This window comes from Scyliorhinus canicula, chromosome 24 (assembly GCF_902713615.1).
Source record: "Scyliorhinus canicula chromosome 24, sScyCan1.1, whole genome shotgun sequence".
Taxonomy (NCBI): domain Eukaryota; kingdom Metazoa; phylum Chordata; class Chondrichthyes; order Carcharhiniformes; family Scyliorhinidae; genus Scyliorhinus; species Scyliorhinus canicula.
The window spans coordinates 1,786,043-1,805,121 of NC_052169.1; the positions used below are offsets into that span (position 1 = coordinate 1,786,043).

Below are 19,079 nucleotides of genomic sequence, written 5' to 3' on the forward strand. Positions count from 1 at the left end.
ACAGATGTGCAGGGTAGGTGGATTGGCCATGCTAAATTGCCCCTTAATTGGAAAAAAAATAATTGTGTACTCTAAATTTATATTAAAAAATTTTGGAATGTACTAATTTTCAGCTTCAGCCCTCTGTTTCTGCGCTGCATCCAATCTTGTTGCAGTTGTTTAATGGGCTCTGGTTGATTGCTGCGTCAGCTCTAAAAGATTTTCCTCCTCCTTTGTGGGCCTTTTTTTGGATACTTCCAGTAATTGTGTTGATGACACATCTGTTCCCAGATATCCAATAGTGATGGCCAAGGAGGAAGAGCAGAGGATCTGTTGAAAATTGCATTACTTATTCAACTACCTTGGGAACAAAGTAATGTTTCTGGCTGTGGATTTATGTACACAAGCTGGTTTAATGTCTCCAATTTGCCAAAGCCAATTTCTGCTGCCATGTTCAGCTACTTTTTGAGCTTGTAATCTTTTTCAGAGTTCACACATTCAGCTCACTTCTTAATCATTTTGGTTGGGTTGTGTAAAATCATACACTGAATTGAGTAAGTCTGCAGCTCCTGGTCTCATTAAATCTCGTTGGTGTCTCCAGTTTTCCAATGCCAGTAAGTGCCAACAGTCTTTTAAAAAAGATTTCAACTTAATGTAGTTGTTGAAGTGAGTCCAGTCTGTGCTTGCTGGAACGTAATCTGTCATGGCCAAGTAGAACTTGCCTTTTGTAGTCTGTCGTATGAGGAACGTTTGAGGACTCTGGGTCTGTACTCGGAGTTTAGAAGGATGGGGATCTTATTGAAACTTACAAGATACTGCGAGGTCTGGATAGAGTGGACGTGGAGAGGATGTTTCCACTTATAAGAAAAACTAGAACCAGAGGGCACCATATCGGTCTAAAGGGACGATCCTTTAAAACAGAGATGAGGAGGAATTTTTTCAGCCAGAGGCTGGTGAATCTGTGGAACTCTTTGCCGCAGATGGCTGCGGAGGCCAAATCACCTGAGTGTCTTTAAGACAGGTTCTTCATTAATAAGGGGATCAGGGGTTATGGGGAGAAGGCAGGAGAATGGGGATGAGAAAATATCAGCCATGATTGAATGGCGGAGCAGACTCGATGGGTCGAGTGGCCTAATTCTGCTCCTATGTCTTATGGTCTTGTGCCTTATGCAGGCTGGAAGTGAACTTTATGATGCTGCGAGTGAGTTGGTGTTATTCCTTGAAAGATTAGTCATCATAATCTGCCTCCTTTATCTTTACACTCCGCCGTTCCATCTGACAGAGCAGGTTTCTTTACAAATGCTTTTTCCAATTCTGGGCAGCACGGTGGCACAGTGGTTAGCACTGTTGCCTCACAGCGCGATGGACCCGGGTTCAATCCCGGCTCTGGGTCACTGTCTGTGTTGAGTTTGCACATTCTCCCAGTGTCTGCGTGGGTTTCATCCTTAACCGAAAGATGTGCAGAGTAGGTGGATTGGCCACGCTAAATTGCCCCTTAATCGGGGAAAAAATAATTGGGTGCTCTAAATTTATAAAAAATAAAAACACTTTCCAATTAAGAGGCATTATTTTTCTGTGCCTGGATAGGGCTCTTGAAGTATGCATCAGCATGATGCACAGTACAGCAAGCAATCAGGAATGTAGGTGGTGTGTTAGCATTTGTCACAAAGGGATGGGAGTATAAGAGCGTTAGTGAGGCCACTGGAGTACTGTGTGCAGGTTTGATCTCCACACCTAAAGAAGGACATGCTTTCCTTAGAGGGAGTGCAATGAAGATTCACTAGGCTGGTTCCTGCAATGTGGCGATTGTCCTTTGAGGAGAGATTGACCAGAATATTCCCTGGAGTTTACAAGAATGAAAAGCGATCTCGTTGAAACATGAAACGTTCTTCCTTCAGGAGCAAATACTGAGTAATGTTTCCCTTGGCTGGGGAATCTACAGCAACGGGAGTCTCGATAATAAGGAGTTGGCCATTTCGGGCTGAGATGTGCAGTTTCTCTTCATTTAAACATTTTTGAACTTTTGGAATTTTCTACCACAGAGGGCTTTCGATGATCGGTGTGATTTTTGGGCACTTCAGGGGACAGTGCAGAAAGGTGGAGTGGAGGGAGACAAATCAGCCATGATCTTGGGCAAGGGCCAAATGGCTTGCTCCTGCTCCGAATTCCGATGCATCACTGAAGGTCTAGTGTTCCGGACCACTTCTGCATATTGTGCACTAGGTGGCACCTAATCCACAATTTAGTCGGGAGCGAGAAGCTTTGCTTTAGCTGCTTCCTGGCTCCTGTTGTTGAGTTTGAGGTTGAAATTTAAAATTTGGGTGTGTTTCTGTAAATAGAAAAAAAGAATATTGCAGACTGTCCATTATGCTCTGTTAACACCAGGATGTTCATAAAAGCGAGGCTGTATGTGTGAAATTAATTAGAAATGTCGATGTAAAACCTGGAATGTGTAATCAAGTGTGTACAGATGTCTGGTCATATTTTAGTCAGTTTCTCAAAATCTGAAAAGGATTAACTGCAGAGGGAACATTCAACTCTCTGGTTATTATTACAGATATCTACAGAGAATCATCAAGCACCCCACACTTCTACAGGATCCTGATGTGAGAGAATTCTTGGAAAAAGATGAGGTAGTAAAGTCCTGAATCATGGGTAGTGAGGGTTTACTACCTTCGTACCCAAACCACCCCCGAATCATGGTGTCCACTGTTTCTGTGTAATTTCTGACACTTTATTCACCTGTTCTCCTCACCAATTCACAGTTCTTTTTTTAATTACTCATCGCCATCTTTTCACTTGCCATAGAATCCCTACAGTGCAAAAGGAGGCCATTTGGCCCATCGAGTCTGCGCCGACCCTCGGAAAGGGGGCTGTACCTAAGTCCCTGCTCCGACCCAATCCCCATAGCCCAGTAACCCCACCTAACCTTTTTGGACACTAAGCAATTTAGCATGGCCAATCCACCCAACCTGTATATCTTTGGACTGTGGGAGGAAACCGGAGCACCCGGAGGAAACTCACGCACACGGAGGAAGTGCAAACTCCACACAGGCAGTAACCCAAGGTCGGAATTGAACTCCGGACCCTGGCGGTGTGAGGCAGCAGTGCTAACCACTGTGCCACCGTGCCACCTACAGATACTGACCAACCATCTACCTTTTCCAACACAGTTTGGGCAGCACGGTAGCACAAGTGGATAGCACGGTAGCTTCACAGCGCCAGGGTCCCAGGTTCGATTCCCCGCTGGGTCACTGTCTGTGTGGAGTCTGCACATTCTCTCCGTGTCTGCGTGGGTTTCCTCCGGGTGCTCTGGTTTCCTCCCATAGTCCAAAGATGTGCAGGTTAGGTGGATTGGCCATGCTAAATTGCCCTTAGTGTCTAAAAAGGTTAGGTGGGGTTATTGGGTTACGGGGATAGGGTGGAAGTGAGGGCTTAATTGTGTCGGTGCAGACTTGATGGGCCGAATGGCCTCCTTCTGCACTGTATGTTCTATGTCTGTGTTAGTTTTCTTTGCTTGTCAGTGAGGAGCAGGGATATTAAACCACCCCCTCCTTTACTGTCTCCATCCCTCTTCACCACCATGTACTTGTCTAGCCTATTGTTTATGTCCTTTCCTGTGTCTGATTGCAATGATGATGTATAATGGTGATTGCCCAGCTTTTACAGAGATGTTTCAAATTGAATTTCCTGATATCCCCTAATCCATCAAGCCTGTTGGTAAGCAATCAAATAGCAGCGGTGAACCAACTGGGTCAAAACTAACGCAGTCTTGCATGATCTTTTGTAAACATGTCTGGTCACTATTAAATGTTTTTCTGTCGCCTTGGGTAGGCCCCCTGTCCCATCAAACCCTACATGTTCTTTAGCTGTCGTAACTGAATCAGGTGCGTTGGGCAATTGGACACAAGAACTGGTATTTGGTTGGTACTGTGTGGACCGAGCTCACACCAGTAGCAGTCCCACTACCTGTTAACATGCCCAATGTTCTCTCTGGCTGTTTTGGTGACTGTGGTGGCATTATATTTTTTAAACATGTGCTATTATAAAAGTTGATCTAACATTGCTCATGTGTGCCAACAGTTAACTTTTTTAGGATTAGGAACCTACTGAAAACGGTCTCTATCTAGCTGGTGTGCCCGTGGGTGGAAAAAGATTAAAGTGGTTTTTGGTGAGCGGTGTTGTGTATAACTGACATTTCAATCTGATTTTTAGTTGCCACGAGCAGTAAACACTCAGGCTCTGAGTGGAGCCAGTCTCCTTCGGATGGTGAACAAGGCTGCCGATGCAGTCAGCAAGATGACCATTAAGATGAACGAGTCAGATATAGTAAGTGTTTCACGGCTACTGTGGAATGAGCACCAGGCTTCACTTGTTGTTTAATGTTGCGTGTATGTGTGTGTGAGTGAGCAATATCATTCCAGTCTCTAATGAGTTGAAGCATGACTTGGGTTCAAAGCAAAATGTTAAATAATGCTCAGATGAAACGTGGCAGATAATAGTTACCCATACGTACAGATGACGATCAAAAAATCCGACTTCCTACCTATGGTCTTGTACTGAGTTGGCTAGTTCCAAGTAATAGTAACGAGTGGAGGGACAGAGACCAAGACACAGGAGCCGGCTGTATTGACGGCTGAATCTTTGGGTCAAGGAGAGGAAATCCTCCAGGGTTCTGATCTCTGCGCACAACCTGACTCTTAATGTGAGGAGCGATGGAGGGATCCTCCTGTCACCAGCCACACTCTGGGCTCCAGGTCCGGTCCATGATCTGCTAGTTTCTGACTTGCATAAGAACAAGCAGCAGGAGGAGGCCATTCAGCCCCTCGAGCCTACTGTGCCTTTTAATAAGACCATGGCTGACCTGATAGTAACCTCAAATCTGCATCCTGCCTACCCCGGATAACCTTTCGCACCCTTTGCTTATCAATAATCTATCTGGCTCTGCCTTAAAAATATTCAAAGACTCTGCTTCCACTGCCTTTTCGGGAAGAGAGTTCCAAAGACATTCAGAGCAATTTTGCCTAATTTCAAATGGGTGACCTGTTATTTTTAAACAGTGACCCCTCATTCTTGATTCTCCCACAAGAGCAAACATTCTCTCCACATCCACCCTGTCCACACCACTCAGGATCTTGTATGTTTTAATCAAGTCGCCTCTTACTCTCTAAGCTCCAGTGGGTATCAGCCTAACCTGTCCAACCTTTCCTCAGAAGGGGCTGGTTTAGCTCACTCAGCTAAATCGCTGGCTTTTAAAGCAGGCCAGCAGCACGGTTCGATTCCCGTACCAGTCTCCCCGGACAGGCGCCGGAATGTGGCGTCTAGGGGCTTTTCACAGTAACTTCATTGAAGCCTACTCGTGACAATAAGCGATTTTCATTTTCAAGTCAACCCACCTATTTGTGATATTAGGCTGGTAAACCTCTGAGCTGCTTTCAGTGCATCTCCATCTTTGATGCATTGTGTTGGAGTAAATTAGTGTCTGTTGCTTCTGTTTCTCTGAATCTTTACTATTTGAATCTAAAAGCTGAAAAATTATCTGTTAACGTGATACACAAGGGAGTTGCTGTTATCTATCACTGAATCATCATAGTGCAAAAGGAGGCCATTCAGTCCATACTATCTGTACTGGCTCTCCGAATGAGCATCATGACATAGTGCCATTCTTCTGCCTTTTCCCCGTACCACTGTACACTGCCTCTATTCAAGTAATTATCGAATGCTCTCTTAGTGCCTCATCAAACTTTCCTCAGGGCAGCACGGTGGCGCAGTGGTTAGCACTGGGACTACGGAGCTGAGGACCCGTAGTTTGAATCCTGGACCTGGGTCACTGTCCATGTGGAGTTTGCGCATTCTCCCCGTGTCTGCGTGGGCCTCACCCCCACAACCCAAAGATGTGCAGGCCGGATGGATTGGACACTCTAAATTGCCCCTCAATTGGAAAAATGAATTGGGTACCCTAAATTTATAAAAATAATTATTTTTAAAACGGGAGGAAAATCTGCTGTCCTTACCCGGTCTGGCCTACATGTGACTCCAGATCCACAGCAATGTGGTTAACTCTTAAATGCCCTCTGGGACGGGGAGCAAATGCTGGCCCAACCAGCGACACCGCATTCCATGAACAAATTTTTAAAAAAGAAGTTTCTCCCTCTCTACTCTCTCTAGTCTCTGATTAGGTTCTTATATAATTTCGTAGCTTCTCAATGACCTGTTGAGAAGCCTTTACGTGAGGGATGAGGGCTGAGTCTGCTCTCTTTCAGTCCTTATACCTCCTTTCCATTGAAATACGTGATACTTGTCTGTTGTGTCTCCAGTGGTTTGAAGAGAAGTTTCAGGAGATCGAGAATGAAGACCAGCAGTTACGCAAACTCCACGCCGTTGTTGAAACACTAGTCAATCACAGAAAAGGTGAGAGCAGAAAGTTTGAACAAGGGGTCGTAAACTTGACTTTGAACCAAAGAATCCCAGAATTTTGCAAACTCCTCCTAGTTCTAAACTATTGAATTCGCACTTTCCTGAATGAACGTGTCAAAGAACTGTGTGGGTCAGAATAACAAAACCTTGTCTGTAGAAGCACCAAGTCCTGTGGTTTTTTTGTAAGGTCACCAGTAGATAAATTTAGCTAGGCTGAGAGGTTTGTGCCTTGCATGCTACTTACTGTATTCTGTTGCTGGATTAGAGGGGTGGGGTTAATTACACATTCCTGCCTCATTGCTGGGTGTGGACAGTGGTTGCTGTTTTGAGTGTTAGTTTAAGATTACCTGCAGGCATTGGGACTGTTGGTTAATTGCCAGCAGGAAGTTAATCAGAAACTCCAGATGTACCTGACTCCAACATATCATCAGCTCAGTGATCACTTTCAGTTGCAGCATTTGCAAATGTGCAGGATGTGATTGTGCCTGAACACTGAAACCTAAAGGAGAACTGGAAGAACGTGCTTATCAGGATGCAGATTTAGCCTCACAACAACAAAGTGATGCCCTCCCCAGTTCAATATGACCAAGTGCAACTTGTTTATCAGCCTAAATTCAGTATATTATAACGTCGGGAGTTTTGAAAGTAAAACATACCCAGAGAATCATGTTGAAACTGTTTCTTCTTTAGCATGGCGAATCGAAGCAGTGAACAGTTATTTCAGCAATAGATAGACTTGTTCCATTTTTATAATTGACCTACTCATATTGGCACACAGCTGATTACAGAGTGCTAAACTGTGGAAAAAGTACTCTAGTTCAGTAGGAAACTGTGTTTTAGGCACTTTATGACTCTTGTCCCGGCTCAGTTCTGGCCTCGGGTGACTGTCTGTGCGGAGTCTGCAGGTTCTCCCCATATCTGCGTGGGGTTCCTCTGGGTGCTCTGGTTTCCTGGATTGGCCAGGCTAAATTGCCCCTCAGTGTCCAAAATGTTAAGTAGGGTTACAGGGATAAGGTGGAGGCTTAAGTAGAATGCCATTTCCAAGGTTTGGTGCAGACAGGACTGGCCGAATGGCCTCCTTCTGCACTATAAATTCTATAGATTCTATGATTCAGCTGTGACAGCGTCACAGAAGCTGCCAGACCCGCTGAGTTTTTTTCCAGCATTTTCAATTTTTATTTCTGAAGCATCGGCAGTATTTTGCTTTCACTCCTTTGCTGTACTTGCCCTGGGACTGTTGATAGGACAGTGTTGTCTTTATTCTCTCCGCCGCCTTCATTCTAGCCCACCACTCTCCACCTGTGTACAGTTCTGGAATCCACATTATAGGAGGGATGTGATAGCGCTGGAAAGGGTGCAGAGGAGACTTACCCAGGATGTTGTCTGGGCTGGAGAGAGTTTAGTTATCATAGAATTTATATCATAGAATTTACAGTGCAGAAGGAGGCCATTCAGCCCATCGAGTCTGCACCGGCTCCTGGAAAGAGCACCCTATCCGAGGTCAACACCTCCACCCTATCCCCATAACCCAGTAACCCCACCCAACACTAAGGGCAATTTTGGACACTAAGGGCAATTTATCATGGCCAATCCACCTAACCTGCACATCTTTGGACTGTGGGAGGAAACCGGAGCACCCGGAGGAAACCCACACACACACTGGGAGGATGTGCAGACTCTGCACAGACAGTGACCCAAGCCGGAATCGAACCTGGGAGCCTGGAGCTGTGAAGCAATTGTGCTATCCACAATGCTACCGTGCTGCCCCAGCAGAAGAGAGATTGGATAGACTGGGGTTGTTTTCCTTGGAGCAGAGGAGACTGAGGGGGGACATGATTGAGATGTATAAAATTATGAGGGGCAGAGATAGAATAGACAGGAAGAAACCTTTCCCCTTGGTGGAGGGATCAGTGACCAGGAGGCAGAGATTTAAGGTAAGGAGCAGGAGGTTTAGAGGGAATGTGAGGAAAAACCTTTTCACCCAGAGGGTGGTGGGGGCCTGGAACTCGCTGCCTGAAAGGGTGGTGGAGGTATTTAACAAGTATATAGTTGTGCATTTGCAATGCCAGGGCAGACACGGCTATGGCCAAGTGCTGGAAAATGGGATTAGAATAGTTAGGTGGTTGTTTTTGATTTTGATCAGTGCAGATGTGATGGCCTGTCCATTCCTGAAACCACGAGTAGAACTGTCTTGTTCGGTTACCTTGGGGCACAGCACACCAATCTGTGCCCAATGTAGGCCATCAATACAATACAAAATGCTGTAACTCCATCACTTAGTCAATGACTTGTGTAGAGACAGAATGGGGAGAGATGTTACTGTACAATCTCACACTACAGTAATCAAGTGGCTGGTAGTTCCTCATAGTTTGTTTACTGCTATGTTTCTGTTAATGTTTGTGCCGGACCATGCAAAAAGCAACTCTATATTTATAAAAAAAATAAAATGCTGAATGTGACTATCTAAAACTGAAAGTTCCTATCACATTCTTCATCTGAGACTAAAGGAAATGACATTTTAGTGGAACGGGGAACGTGAGAATGAGTAAGGAACTTGGAGGTTTTGAGACTGGATTGTTCTCCACTTGTCACTTTGTAGATGAGTGAGGTAGTAATAAAGTGAACTTTAACACTGGAGTTCAGAGATTGGGGGGTGGGCGCAGGGGTGGGGTGGGCGCAGATATTCAGTCCCTATTGGATGAACATTTAAAGAACCACCCACCCGCCCCATTCTGTGCTGTGACTGAAGGCTGTGAACTGACCTGTGCTCCGACTGTATTCTGTTTCCATTGTCAGAGCTCGCGATGAACACAGCTATTTTTGCCAAAAGCGCTGCCATGCTTGGGAGCTCGGAGGACCACACGGCTTTGTCCCGCGCACTGTCGCAGCTGGCCGAGGTCGAGGAGAAGATCGAGCAGCTTTACCATGATCAAGCCAACAATGACTTCTTCCTGTTTGCCGAGTTGCTGAGTGACTATATCCGCCTGATTTCTGCCGTGCGGGTATGAGCGCTGCTAATGGAGCCACTTTACTACTTAGCGAGCCAAGTCTCTGGTACATTTTCCGGTAGCCGGGTTATTCGCAGTGGTTTCCATGTTGGGATATGTAGTTTGCGCAAACTGCTTCATCAGTTGAGAAATTAATCGTATACTGGATTTTTTTCATCACTATTTTGTGAGGTAGAAGAACCTGTGGTTAGAGAGCACCTGAGGAGATTACCAAACCATCTGCTGGAGGAATAATATTTGTCCTTGTTGTGGGCATCGTTGGCTGGGCCAGCATTTGTTGCCCATCCCCAATTGCCCTTGAACCGAGTGGCTCGCTTGGCCATTTTAGTGGGGGGTAGTTAAGAGTCAACCACATCGCTGTGGGTCTGAAGTCGCATGTAGGCCAGACCGGGTAAGGATGGCAGATTTCCTTCCCTGAAGGACATCCGTGAACCAGCTGGGTTTTTTCTGACGATCACCAATAGTTTCATGGTCATCGTTAGGCTTCTAATTCCAGACTTTTATTGAATTCAAATTTCACCATCTGCCCTGGTGGGATTCGGACCCGGGAGTATAACCCTGGGTCTCTGGATTGCTAGTCCAGTGACAATACCGCTACGCCCACCACTTTACTTTGGTGGGAGGAAGTGGGGACAGAGCAGTAAAGTGCGTGGGTCAGTGCCTCCTTTTTTCTCTCACCCACCCCATTATCCCCCTCTTGAAAGAATAGATGGCTCCACAATTGGAAGCTGCACTTTAGTAATTTGCTCAAAGGGATATTCTTCATCTGTTTGCATAGGGAGGATTGAAAAGCTGTTTAAGAATGGGGGGTAATTGTAACCAGCCCCTGAATCTGTCTCTATTCAACATCACTGCTGAGTGACCAGAATGAGGAGCCCTGGCCCCTCTGACGTAAACCTGACACAGACTAGTGATTGATTCTGGGACCTCCTGCTTTGCTCCGTCCAGTTGTGCACTTGCTTTGCTAATTGAAGCATTTTGAATAATTTTGTGTGGTTTTAATCTGGATGCTGAATGCTGTGGCCTGGTGCAGGGGGTGTTTGACCAGCGGATGAAATCATGGCAGCGTTGGCAAGATGCTCAGACCACACTACAGAAAAAGCGAGAGAATGAAGCTCGACTCATATGGGCCAATAAACCCGACAAGCTGCAACAAGCCAAAGATGAAATAGCAGAGGTATGGCTCATACAGAATCTTTCACCTGAGGAAGGAGCAGTGCTCTGAAAGCTGGTGATTTGAAACAAACCTGTTGGACTTTAACCTGGTGTTCCTCTTAATGATAAGACTTCTTAATGTGTCCATTTTTAAAAGTTCTTGTCCCCGTTTCAAATTTGTTGCCTCACTCCATCTCAGTTAGTTAGCTCCTCTGGCCGTCCCGCTCCCCCAATTCTAATCCCTTGAGCATCACTTCACCATCAGCAGCCGTGTCGCAGCCGCCTGGGTCCCAAGTTCTGGAATTCCTTCCTTTAATCCCTCAACCTTGCTTTGCTCCTTTTAAATGTTCTTTAATACCTACCCCGGACTAATATTTTGATCAGCCAGCTTAATACTGCCGTAGGTAGACTAGTATCAAATTGATTTTGCTGCCGTGAGATGCCTCTTGAGCATTTGCTCTGGTAAATGGCGCTGTATAAAATGCATGTTCTCATCTAAGACAGATGAGTTCAGGCTATTCGAGTACTGGGTGTGGACCCAATCCTGTCCTTGGTAGCATGTCCTCTCGGGACGACACTGGATAGTTATCGCTGGGCAGAAATCTGGCTTCTCTTCTCCACCTGGGGTAACGGTGCGAAGACCCACCACAGTTAAATCCTTGCAAAGATCAAACCATTTCTATAGCTCCTGAACTTGGTGAATAGATTCTAACATTGTGGGAAATCTGAGGAAAAACCTAGTTGCTCACTCTTGCTTTACCGAGTACAGGAAAAGCTCTTTGTTAGTTGCTGACTCCCGACCAATATCTGTCCTCAATACTGCCTTCGGGGAGAGCCAGTGGGTGTTTGGAGTAGTGCTGACTAGGTACTGTCTGTTTTCAGTGGGAGCCCAAAGTTCTACAATACGAGAGAGAGTTTGAACGGATTTCGGTAACCATTCGGAAGGAGGTTGCTCGGTTTGAGGTAAGCAATGTTGAGGGTTTTCATACATACCCCATGTCTTGGTTATACCCGTCTACATATTTTAATTCTCCTGCCTTTGTACACTTGCAGAAAGAGCAAATCAAAGACTTCAAAAGTCGGATTATTGTGTATTTGGAAACTCTTCAAAATTCTCAGCAACAGGTGAGAGAACTTGGTCCGGGGCAGAATTATATATCATTCCTTAAAGCAGCTTGTATCCTGTCCTGGGTGCTGCTTAAGGAGAGACTGGATTGTGATTACTACAGAGGGTAGAATAGAGGGGGTAGTAGACCCACCACTCTGTACTCGTTGGAGTTTAGAAGCATGAGGGGATCTTATTGAAACTTGCAGGATACTGCGAGGCCTGGATAGAGTGGACGTGGAGAGGATGTTTCCACTTATAGGAAATACTAGAACCAGAGGCCACCATCTCAGACTAAAGGGACGATCCTTTAAAACTGAGAGGAGGAGGAGATTCTTCAGCCAGAGCGGGGTGAATCTGTGGAACTCTTTGCCACAGAAGGCTGTGGAGGCCAAATCACTGAGTGTCTTTATCTTGGAGATAAATAGGTTCTTGATCAATAAGGGGATCAGGGGTTATGGGGAGGAGAAAATATCAGCCGTGATTGAACAGTGGAGCAGACTCGATGGGCCGAGTGGCCTAATTCTGCTCCTATGTCATGTCTTAGTAAGAGGCGGGGTGATGAGAGACTGGGGGAGTGGGAAGGATTGGAGGCCAGTTGGTTGGTACTGTTTCATAGCGATGGTGGGGAGTGCGAGGAATGGTGCGTGGTAAGGCTGTCAGGGCAAGAGTTAAAGTGACATTTGAGTTGCACATGACTTGGAGCACAGTTTATTCAATGCGTTAGTTGTTAAAAGACGGTCAAAAGAATAGGATTAGCAAACAAAATAGATGTCTGACAATTTACCAGATCAGGAAACAAAATAGGGGTTGAAGATATGATTGTGTAGTGATCTAAGGGATAACACTGGAGATGAGCTGATGGTACTCATTGGTTGGTACTGATCATAGCGATGGGTAATCAGTAAAAGTCGACAGAATTATTTACTTTTACCCAGACGTTCTCAAGAGTGGAGTACCTGCCCTGCTCTCCTTCACCACTCATCCCCGTTCCATGTAACTAATCGAATACCTGCCCCGCTCCCCTCCACACTCCATTCCAGTAACTTCCTGGCATGTTGGTTCAAACAATCACTGCCCAAGAAAGAACTGGTCCATCGATACTGAGCTTCTTATTGAAGAGTCTAGAGCTCCACGCTCAGTCCCAGGATAAGGGGTCAGCCTTTTAGTACCACGCTGAAACTTGCTGTTCTGTTTGTGAATCTTTGGATCTCTGGCACCCGGGGCTGAGAATATTCAAAAGGAAGATTGATAAATCTCTGGACTCTATCCATATCTCTGGATTTGTTTATCGGGCAACAAAGTGCAGCTGAAGCAGAAGATCGGCAATGATCTTGCTCAATGGCAGAGCTATTACTGTTTTCCGAGGCTATTAATTTTGCTCTGAGTTGCGTCAGTCGCTTTGTGACGTGATTCACACTGGCAGCCAAGGAGAGAAGCAGCTGAAGCATTTAATTTGGCATGTTTATCATGTTGCAAGTTAAATAGCAGAAACTGGTGATCCCTAGCAGGTTGTAAGCAGAGTTTGGGGCCGGGGTGGGGGGATTCTAAAGGCGGGGCTGAAAACCAATACACTTGAAGTCATATTGCACATACGTGGTCCGTTAAAGGTCCAACCTGTCTGTGTTGGGTTGCTGCACACGAGGGTAAACACTGAAAACTGGTTCAGGAAGCGACATCAATGTGCTTTAACGCTGGGAATTTTAGTTTGCAAATTCCATGCCTCTAACTAACATTTTCTTTTTGGTAGCTAATCAAATACTGGGAAGCCTTCCTTCCAGAAGCGAAAGCCATTGCGTAGTGCGACTGAAGAGTTGAGTGGCCACACGCTGCCTTTTACACCGTACCTCCAGCCTATAAATGAATCTGCAGTATCGCCTACAAAAGGGGACATTCTTCGATGGTTGAAGTTCTTGCTCTTCCTATGATGAATCTTGAAGTATAATCTTTTTAGTTTCCATATATTTTCTTATGAATTTATCAGTGGGGAAGCCACGTTTAGTGATGGGAGTTGAGATTTTTTTCCCGTTTGTGGGTTTGGGAGGGGGTGAGTGGGAGGATTATCTGAACTTGTTACCGCAGCATCCGCCCCTCTCTCCTGATGACAAACTCCTGCTCTCCTCTGACAGAACTGCTATTTTCACATGTGACTTTAAAAAAAAAAAAAACCACAAGCAAAAAAAAAAAACCTGTCTTCCTTCGACCTGATTTGTACAGGTCTGCGCGAGGACCAAAGAGAGATTTTTGGGGACCGGAATGATGAGAGCACGGTAGTCAGGACCAAGCTCTCCACCTAACTGCAATGTCACATCGGATCCTTTCACAACTTCAGTTGGACCCTCAAAACAAAAATAATGATTGGCCTGGGAATGCCAAGCTGCTGGTTGCCAAACCATGATAAATTGCCAGTTCACCATTGGGGGTTAACGTTTAACATGCATGCCCTGCTTCCTGAAATTAGGCCCACGTTATTTGCATTTATTTCTGTGCTAGTTTTTGTACAATATAATTAGCATTGCGGTTACAGGGCTGCTGCACTGGGAAATCGGAGGGAAGGTGAGCAGAAATCAGTTGGTAGCACAGGTTCTCATCGAATACGTGAGATTGTAGAAGGAGTATTGTGAATATGGACTGTGATGTGGGTGGATAAAGAATCCTTCCCACTTCTGGAGAGCTCTCCATGAGCTGCTCTGTCTAAGAGAACTCGGTGACGTTTTTTTTCTGGCTGTCGTGAAGTGACTACCCAGGTGTTGTTTATCCAGATTGACTTTCCGTCCATACTCCATTGAAACTTTTCCCTCGTGCAATGGCTGGAGAGCAGACTTTATAAATGCCGTGCTGGGACGGGTAGCTTTATCCAACCAAAATCTTTCATCTGTTCTGACCTAATACTGGCACTACCTCTACATCCGTATACAAAAGAGCGGTGATAGTTTCACTTGATCCTGTTGAGTACTGTTGTTTCATGAATTGATTGTGGGGTCTGAACACTCGTCCATTCAGCAATTTGGCGGGTGGAAAATAGAGGGTTGAGATTGGACTTCCATTTTGCTCTTCTCTTACCAATGGGATTGATTTATTGCAGAGGCACAAATAAACACTAGTGTATTTGGCTCCAATCCCCTTGTGATGCCACAACAAAGCTTCTGCCACTCTCTCTTTCTCCCCACCATCCCCATACTGCACTATTACCATCCCCCTCCATTGTTACTGAGCTCCCATAATAGCCACCTGGTAATGTGTTTGTCTGACTGTTCAAACTGTGGCCTAATGATGCCAAGAGACTGTCTGCTTTACGGATCGACAGCCAAAGCTAATTGGAATCGCCTGTTCTGTTTACATTCCTTTTGCGTGCTCATGGCCTGCCCTCATAGGGTTAAGCTCGTTTAGTATTCTGAATAAAGGTACTTGTGTCTTTGTGCACGCAGTCAGTAATCTTTACTCATTATGCACTAAATCCTTTTTTGACTTTTTGTCCAATGTACTTTCAGAGGAACTGGGTTTGTCTCTTTTCACCGTGTTTGAGAACAAATAGAGAAAAAAAAATTCTGGTTCCTTTTCTGCTTTTGTGACCTCCACTTTCAAAATAAAGTTCATAATGATTTACCAGATCTCTTCTGGTTCTTCTGTTGTTGAAGTCAAAGCAGTGAATCTGTATAGCAGCCGATGTACACACAGACTCCAGACTGCTTGGCTGCTCCCTAATACTATTCAATGTAACATGACCGAGGAGAACATTCCCAATCATGGCCAGTGCGGAGCCTGCTGACATTCGGTTTCCAACAGTTTGTCTTTTCAGCCCGAGACCAGCGAGAGGAAATTGGTCAGGGTTTTTGCATCCAATATTAGGTTCTGGTGTGTAGGCTGCACATGATGAATGAGTGTGTGCTGCTGAATGTGCTTCATGCTCAGTGGAAGAGTTTGAACTCCTGGCGAGATTTATTTTGACCTGCGTGGTTTAATAATCTTTATTATTGTCACTAGGCTTACATTAACACTGCAATGAAGTTACTGTGAAAATCCCCTAGTCGCCACACTCCGGCGCCTGTTTGGGTACACAGAGGGAGAATTCAGAATTTACAATTCCCCTAACCTGCACATCTTTCAGGACTTGTGGGAGGAAACCAGAGCACCCGGAGGAAACCCACGCAGACACTGGGAGAACAAGCAGACTCCGCACAGACAGTGGCCCAAGCCGGGAATCGAACCTGGGACCCTGGCGCTGTAAAGCAACAGTGCTAACCACTGTGCTACCGTGCTGCCCTTTGAAGGAGTTAATGTTAATTCTGTGGAGTGATCACTATCATAGAATCATAGAATTTACAGTACCGAAGGAGGCCACTTAGCCCATTGAGTCTGCACTGCCCCTTGGAAAGAGCACCCTACTTCCACCTCATCCCTATCCCCGTAACCCTCATCCTTTTGGACACTAAGGGGCAATTTAGCATAGCCAATCCACCTAACCTGCACATCTTTGGACTGTGGGAGGAAAGCAGAGCACCAAAGTTCAGTGTGTACTATCTTCAAAATATTCGCAGCTCCTTCCAAACTGGTAACCTCCACCTAGGAGGGTGAGGACAGCAGGGCATATGGGAACATTGCCATTCTTGGGCATATGTTGGCAACGATGTATGAAAATCCAGGTTTGCCTATCTAATAATAATAGCATATTGTCACAAGTAGGCTTAAATGAAGTTACTGTGAAAAGCCCCTAGTCGCCACATTCCTGCGCCTGTTCGGGGAGGCTGGTACGGGACATCAAACGAGCATCTAACGGTGCTGTGTGATTGCACCTTTTAGAATATGGACTGCAGCAGTTCAAGAAGCTGGCTCATCACCTAAAGGGCAACTGACATTGGCAATGCCCCAGGAATGAATAAAGATATATTTAGGCACAGTTTGGTTTATGGGTAGTTTCCTGGCGGCTGAGGAGGGTGAAAATGGAAGGGATTGTTTTTCTTCAGGATGGATAAAGCCTTGAAGATGAGTAAATTTTGATCATTTTACAACACCGCACCTTCCACTGCTGACCATCCTTTTTGCAAAACTTTTTTTTTTTTTTTTTCTTTTTTTATAAATTTAGATTACCCAATTATTTTGCAAAACTAATTGAACTCAAACAAATTTCAAAATTAATTTGGGAAGCAGTTTCATGTACAGTGACTGGATGTTCTTGTTGAAGCTTGCTAACTTGCCTTGTCCAGAGCTGCAAGTTCCAGGCAATATAATTTGGCTATCAAATACATGTTCCAACAGATCCGTTCGGTTTTCCAATGAGCTTTTGTTTCACAGAAGTTAGTTTGTTTGTCGTCCTGGCGTCAAGGATTGCTTGTCTGAAAAGCCTTTTTGGTTGAATTTTGCCTGAAGTGTTTTTCATCTCTTCTCTCCCACACTAAAAGCATTTATTGCAGCCAAGGTTGCAGCATGCAGCTGCCGATTCTTATTGGGACACTGTGTCCCTGTTCCCACAAAGGAAATATATTCAAGAACCCTTTGAATTGGAGGCCTTCAACTCTTCAGGCACCCAAGACACTATTGATGCCTCCGGTAATATCTCTGGATTGAGATGCTCGATTTACAGTGGTTGAATCATATTCACGCTTGGTTCATGCTGTCCCAGTTTTATAAAGCTTTTTTAAAAAAGGTGCAACAGGGGCTGAGTGATGATTGGTCTTTTGTTGCCGTGTGCCAGCTGGGATTAATCTTTATCCTTGAGAACTGTGGAATGCTCAGGTGACACAGTAGCACAGTGGTTAGCACTGTTGCTTCACAGTGCCAGGGTCCCAGGTTCGATTCCTGCTTGGGTGACTCTGTGTGTGGAGTCTGCACGTTCTCCTTGTGTCTGTGTGGGTTTTCTCCGGGCGCTCTGGTTTCCTCCCACAAGTTTCCCCCCCCCCCCCCCCCCCCCCCCTCCCCTCCCCAAAATGTGCTTGTTAGCTGAATTGGACATTCTGAATTCTCCCTCCATGCACCCGAACAGGCGCCGGAATGTGGCAACCAGGGGCTTTTCGCGGTAACTTCATTGCAGTGTTAATGTAAGCCTACTTGTGACACTAATAAAGATTTTTGTGCTTTGTTGCTGAGTATACTCAAAACTGAAATCAATTAAGTGGATAAAGCGCTTCTGGGAATTGAGGGATGGGACGGGAATGTGTGTCTGCAGTATCATCGGTGTCGATGAAGTCGCGTTTCCACAGAGTTAATGATTTTAAACAAGATTGGAAAGGGGAAGTGGTGTCTGCTGATGTGACAATCTGGTTACCCATTTAATCATTAGACACCCAACTTCCCTCTGGCTAAGGGAAGTGGGAAATAATGTCAGGTGAGCAGACACACTTCCTGTGTGTTATGTAATCTCTCTGATCCTGTGCCCCCCTCACTATACTTTGGAGCATTCAGCATAGCCACTGCTGTGTACAGTAACCCCAGTGTCCGGTACACATGAGCTAGTTCAAGTCTCTTTCCTCTGTACACTAACCCAGTGTTTAATTTGTGTTTGGCAGCCCAATTCTGTGAGCCAGATTGATGTCATTAATGCAGTTTTTACATCTGACTGCCCTAGTGGCCCTTGGCCAATAAAGAAAATACTCTACAATTGCTTTTCACAAAGACCTTTTACGCACTTGACAACTCATACAGCACAAGCACTTTGCCTGTTATTTGAAGAAAGAAGGGCAGTAATTGGCTACACACCACGGAGAGCTCCATTTTGTACTGTGGTTTTCTGTAACCGTTTCTGTGCTTGCAACCGGTGATCCATGAGATTCTTTTCGTTGTAAGTCACGAGAAAATAAAAATTTGTTAGTTTTATCTTCAAAGAGAAGCTGCCTGGAGTTTGATGCTGATTGCTTTGTTCCCTTTGATTCACTGCCACTACCCCAATCCCCACCAATCCATCGCTCTAAATCACTCTCAAATACTGATTCACTCAGCACGTTTATGACTGTTTTGCCCTTTCCAAAAAAATATAGTTTGCACCGAGGTTCCCTGGGAACTGCCAGTTCTTGGTTACATCAACATGGTCGTTTAAACCTCACAGGGCACCGAATGTCGGAGAAGCCAGCAGCCGGCCAAAGTCTTGCATTGTTGTAGCAGTCACTCTATAGGAATCAGGAGCTGGAATCCTGGGTCACTCTCTTTCCCCACCCCCTCCCCTTTCCATTGCAGTTGGCTGCTGTGATCTCTCTGCCGCAGACTGAGTAAAGCTCACAGATGCAGTGTTTAAAATCAGCCCAGTGTTGCCAGGAAACTGAGCAGGTACTTACTGGGTGAAACTCTATAGTTGCCTTTATAGGGCACCTTTACAATGTCTCTTGCTATTTGCTTTCATAGATCAATTCAAAAGCTACAATACTGACTGAAATATGAGTTTGTTGAATCAGTCTGGTGTTGACCAACCACAATAGCAAATATTT

The 19,079-nt window shown here is 45.3% G+C and overlaps 1 protein-coding gene across 1 annotated transcript in view; it reads left to right on the plus strand.

Annotated features, from left to right (window-relative positions):
• Positions 1-15,275, plus strand: part of LOC119956766 (sorting nexin-1-like) — a 37,729-nt gene extending 22,454 nt beyond the window's left edge. Inside the window, exons 8-15 of the mRNA XM_038784146.1 lie at positions 2,537-2,612; positions 4,195-4,308; positions 6,297-6,390; positions 9,193-9,398; positions 10,438-10,581; positions 11,442-11,522; positions 11,613-11,684; positions 13,415-15,275. Of these exons, the coding sequence (XP_038640074.1) occupies positions 2,537-2,612; positions 4,195-4,308; positions 6,297-6,390; positions 9,193-9,398; positions 10,438-10,581; positions 11,442-11,522; positions 11,613-11,684; positions 13,415-13,465 (838 nt within the window). The 3' untranslated portion in view covers positions 13,466-15,275. The remainder of the gene's footprint in view (positions 1-2,536; positions 2,613-4,194; positions 4,309-6,296; positions 6,391-9,192; positions 9,399-10,437; positions 10,582-11,441; positions 11,523-11,612; positions 11,685-13,414) is intronic.
• Positions 15,276-19,079: the final 3,804 nt, after the last annotated feature.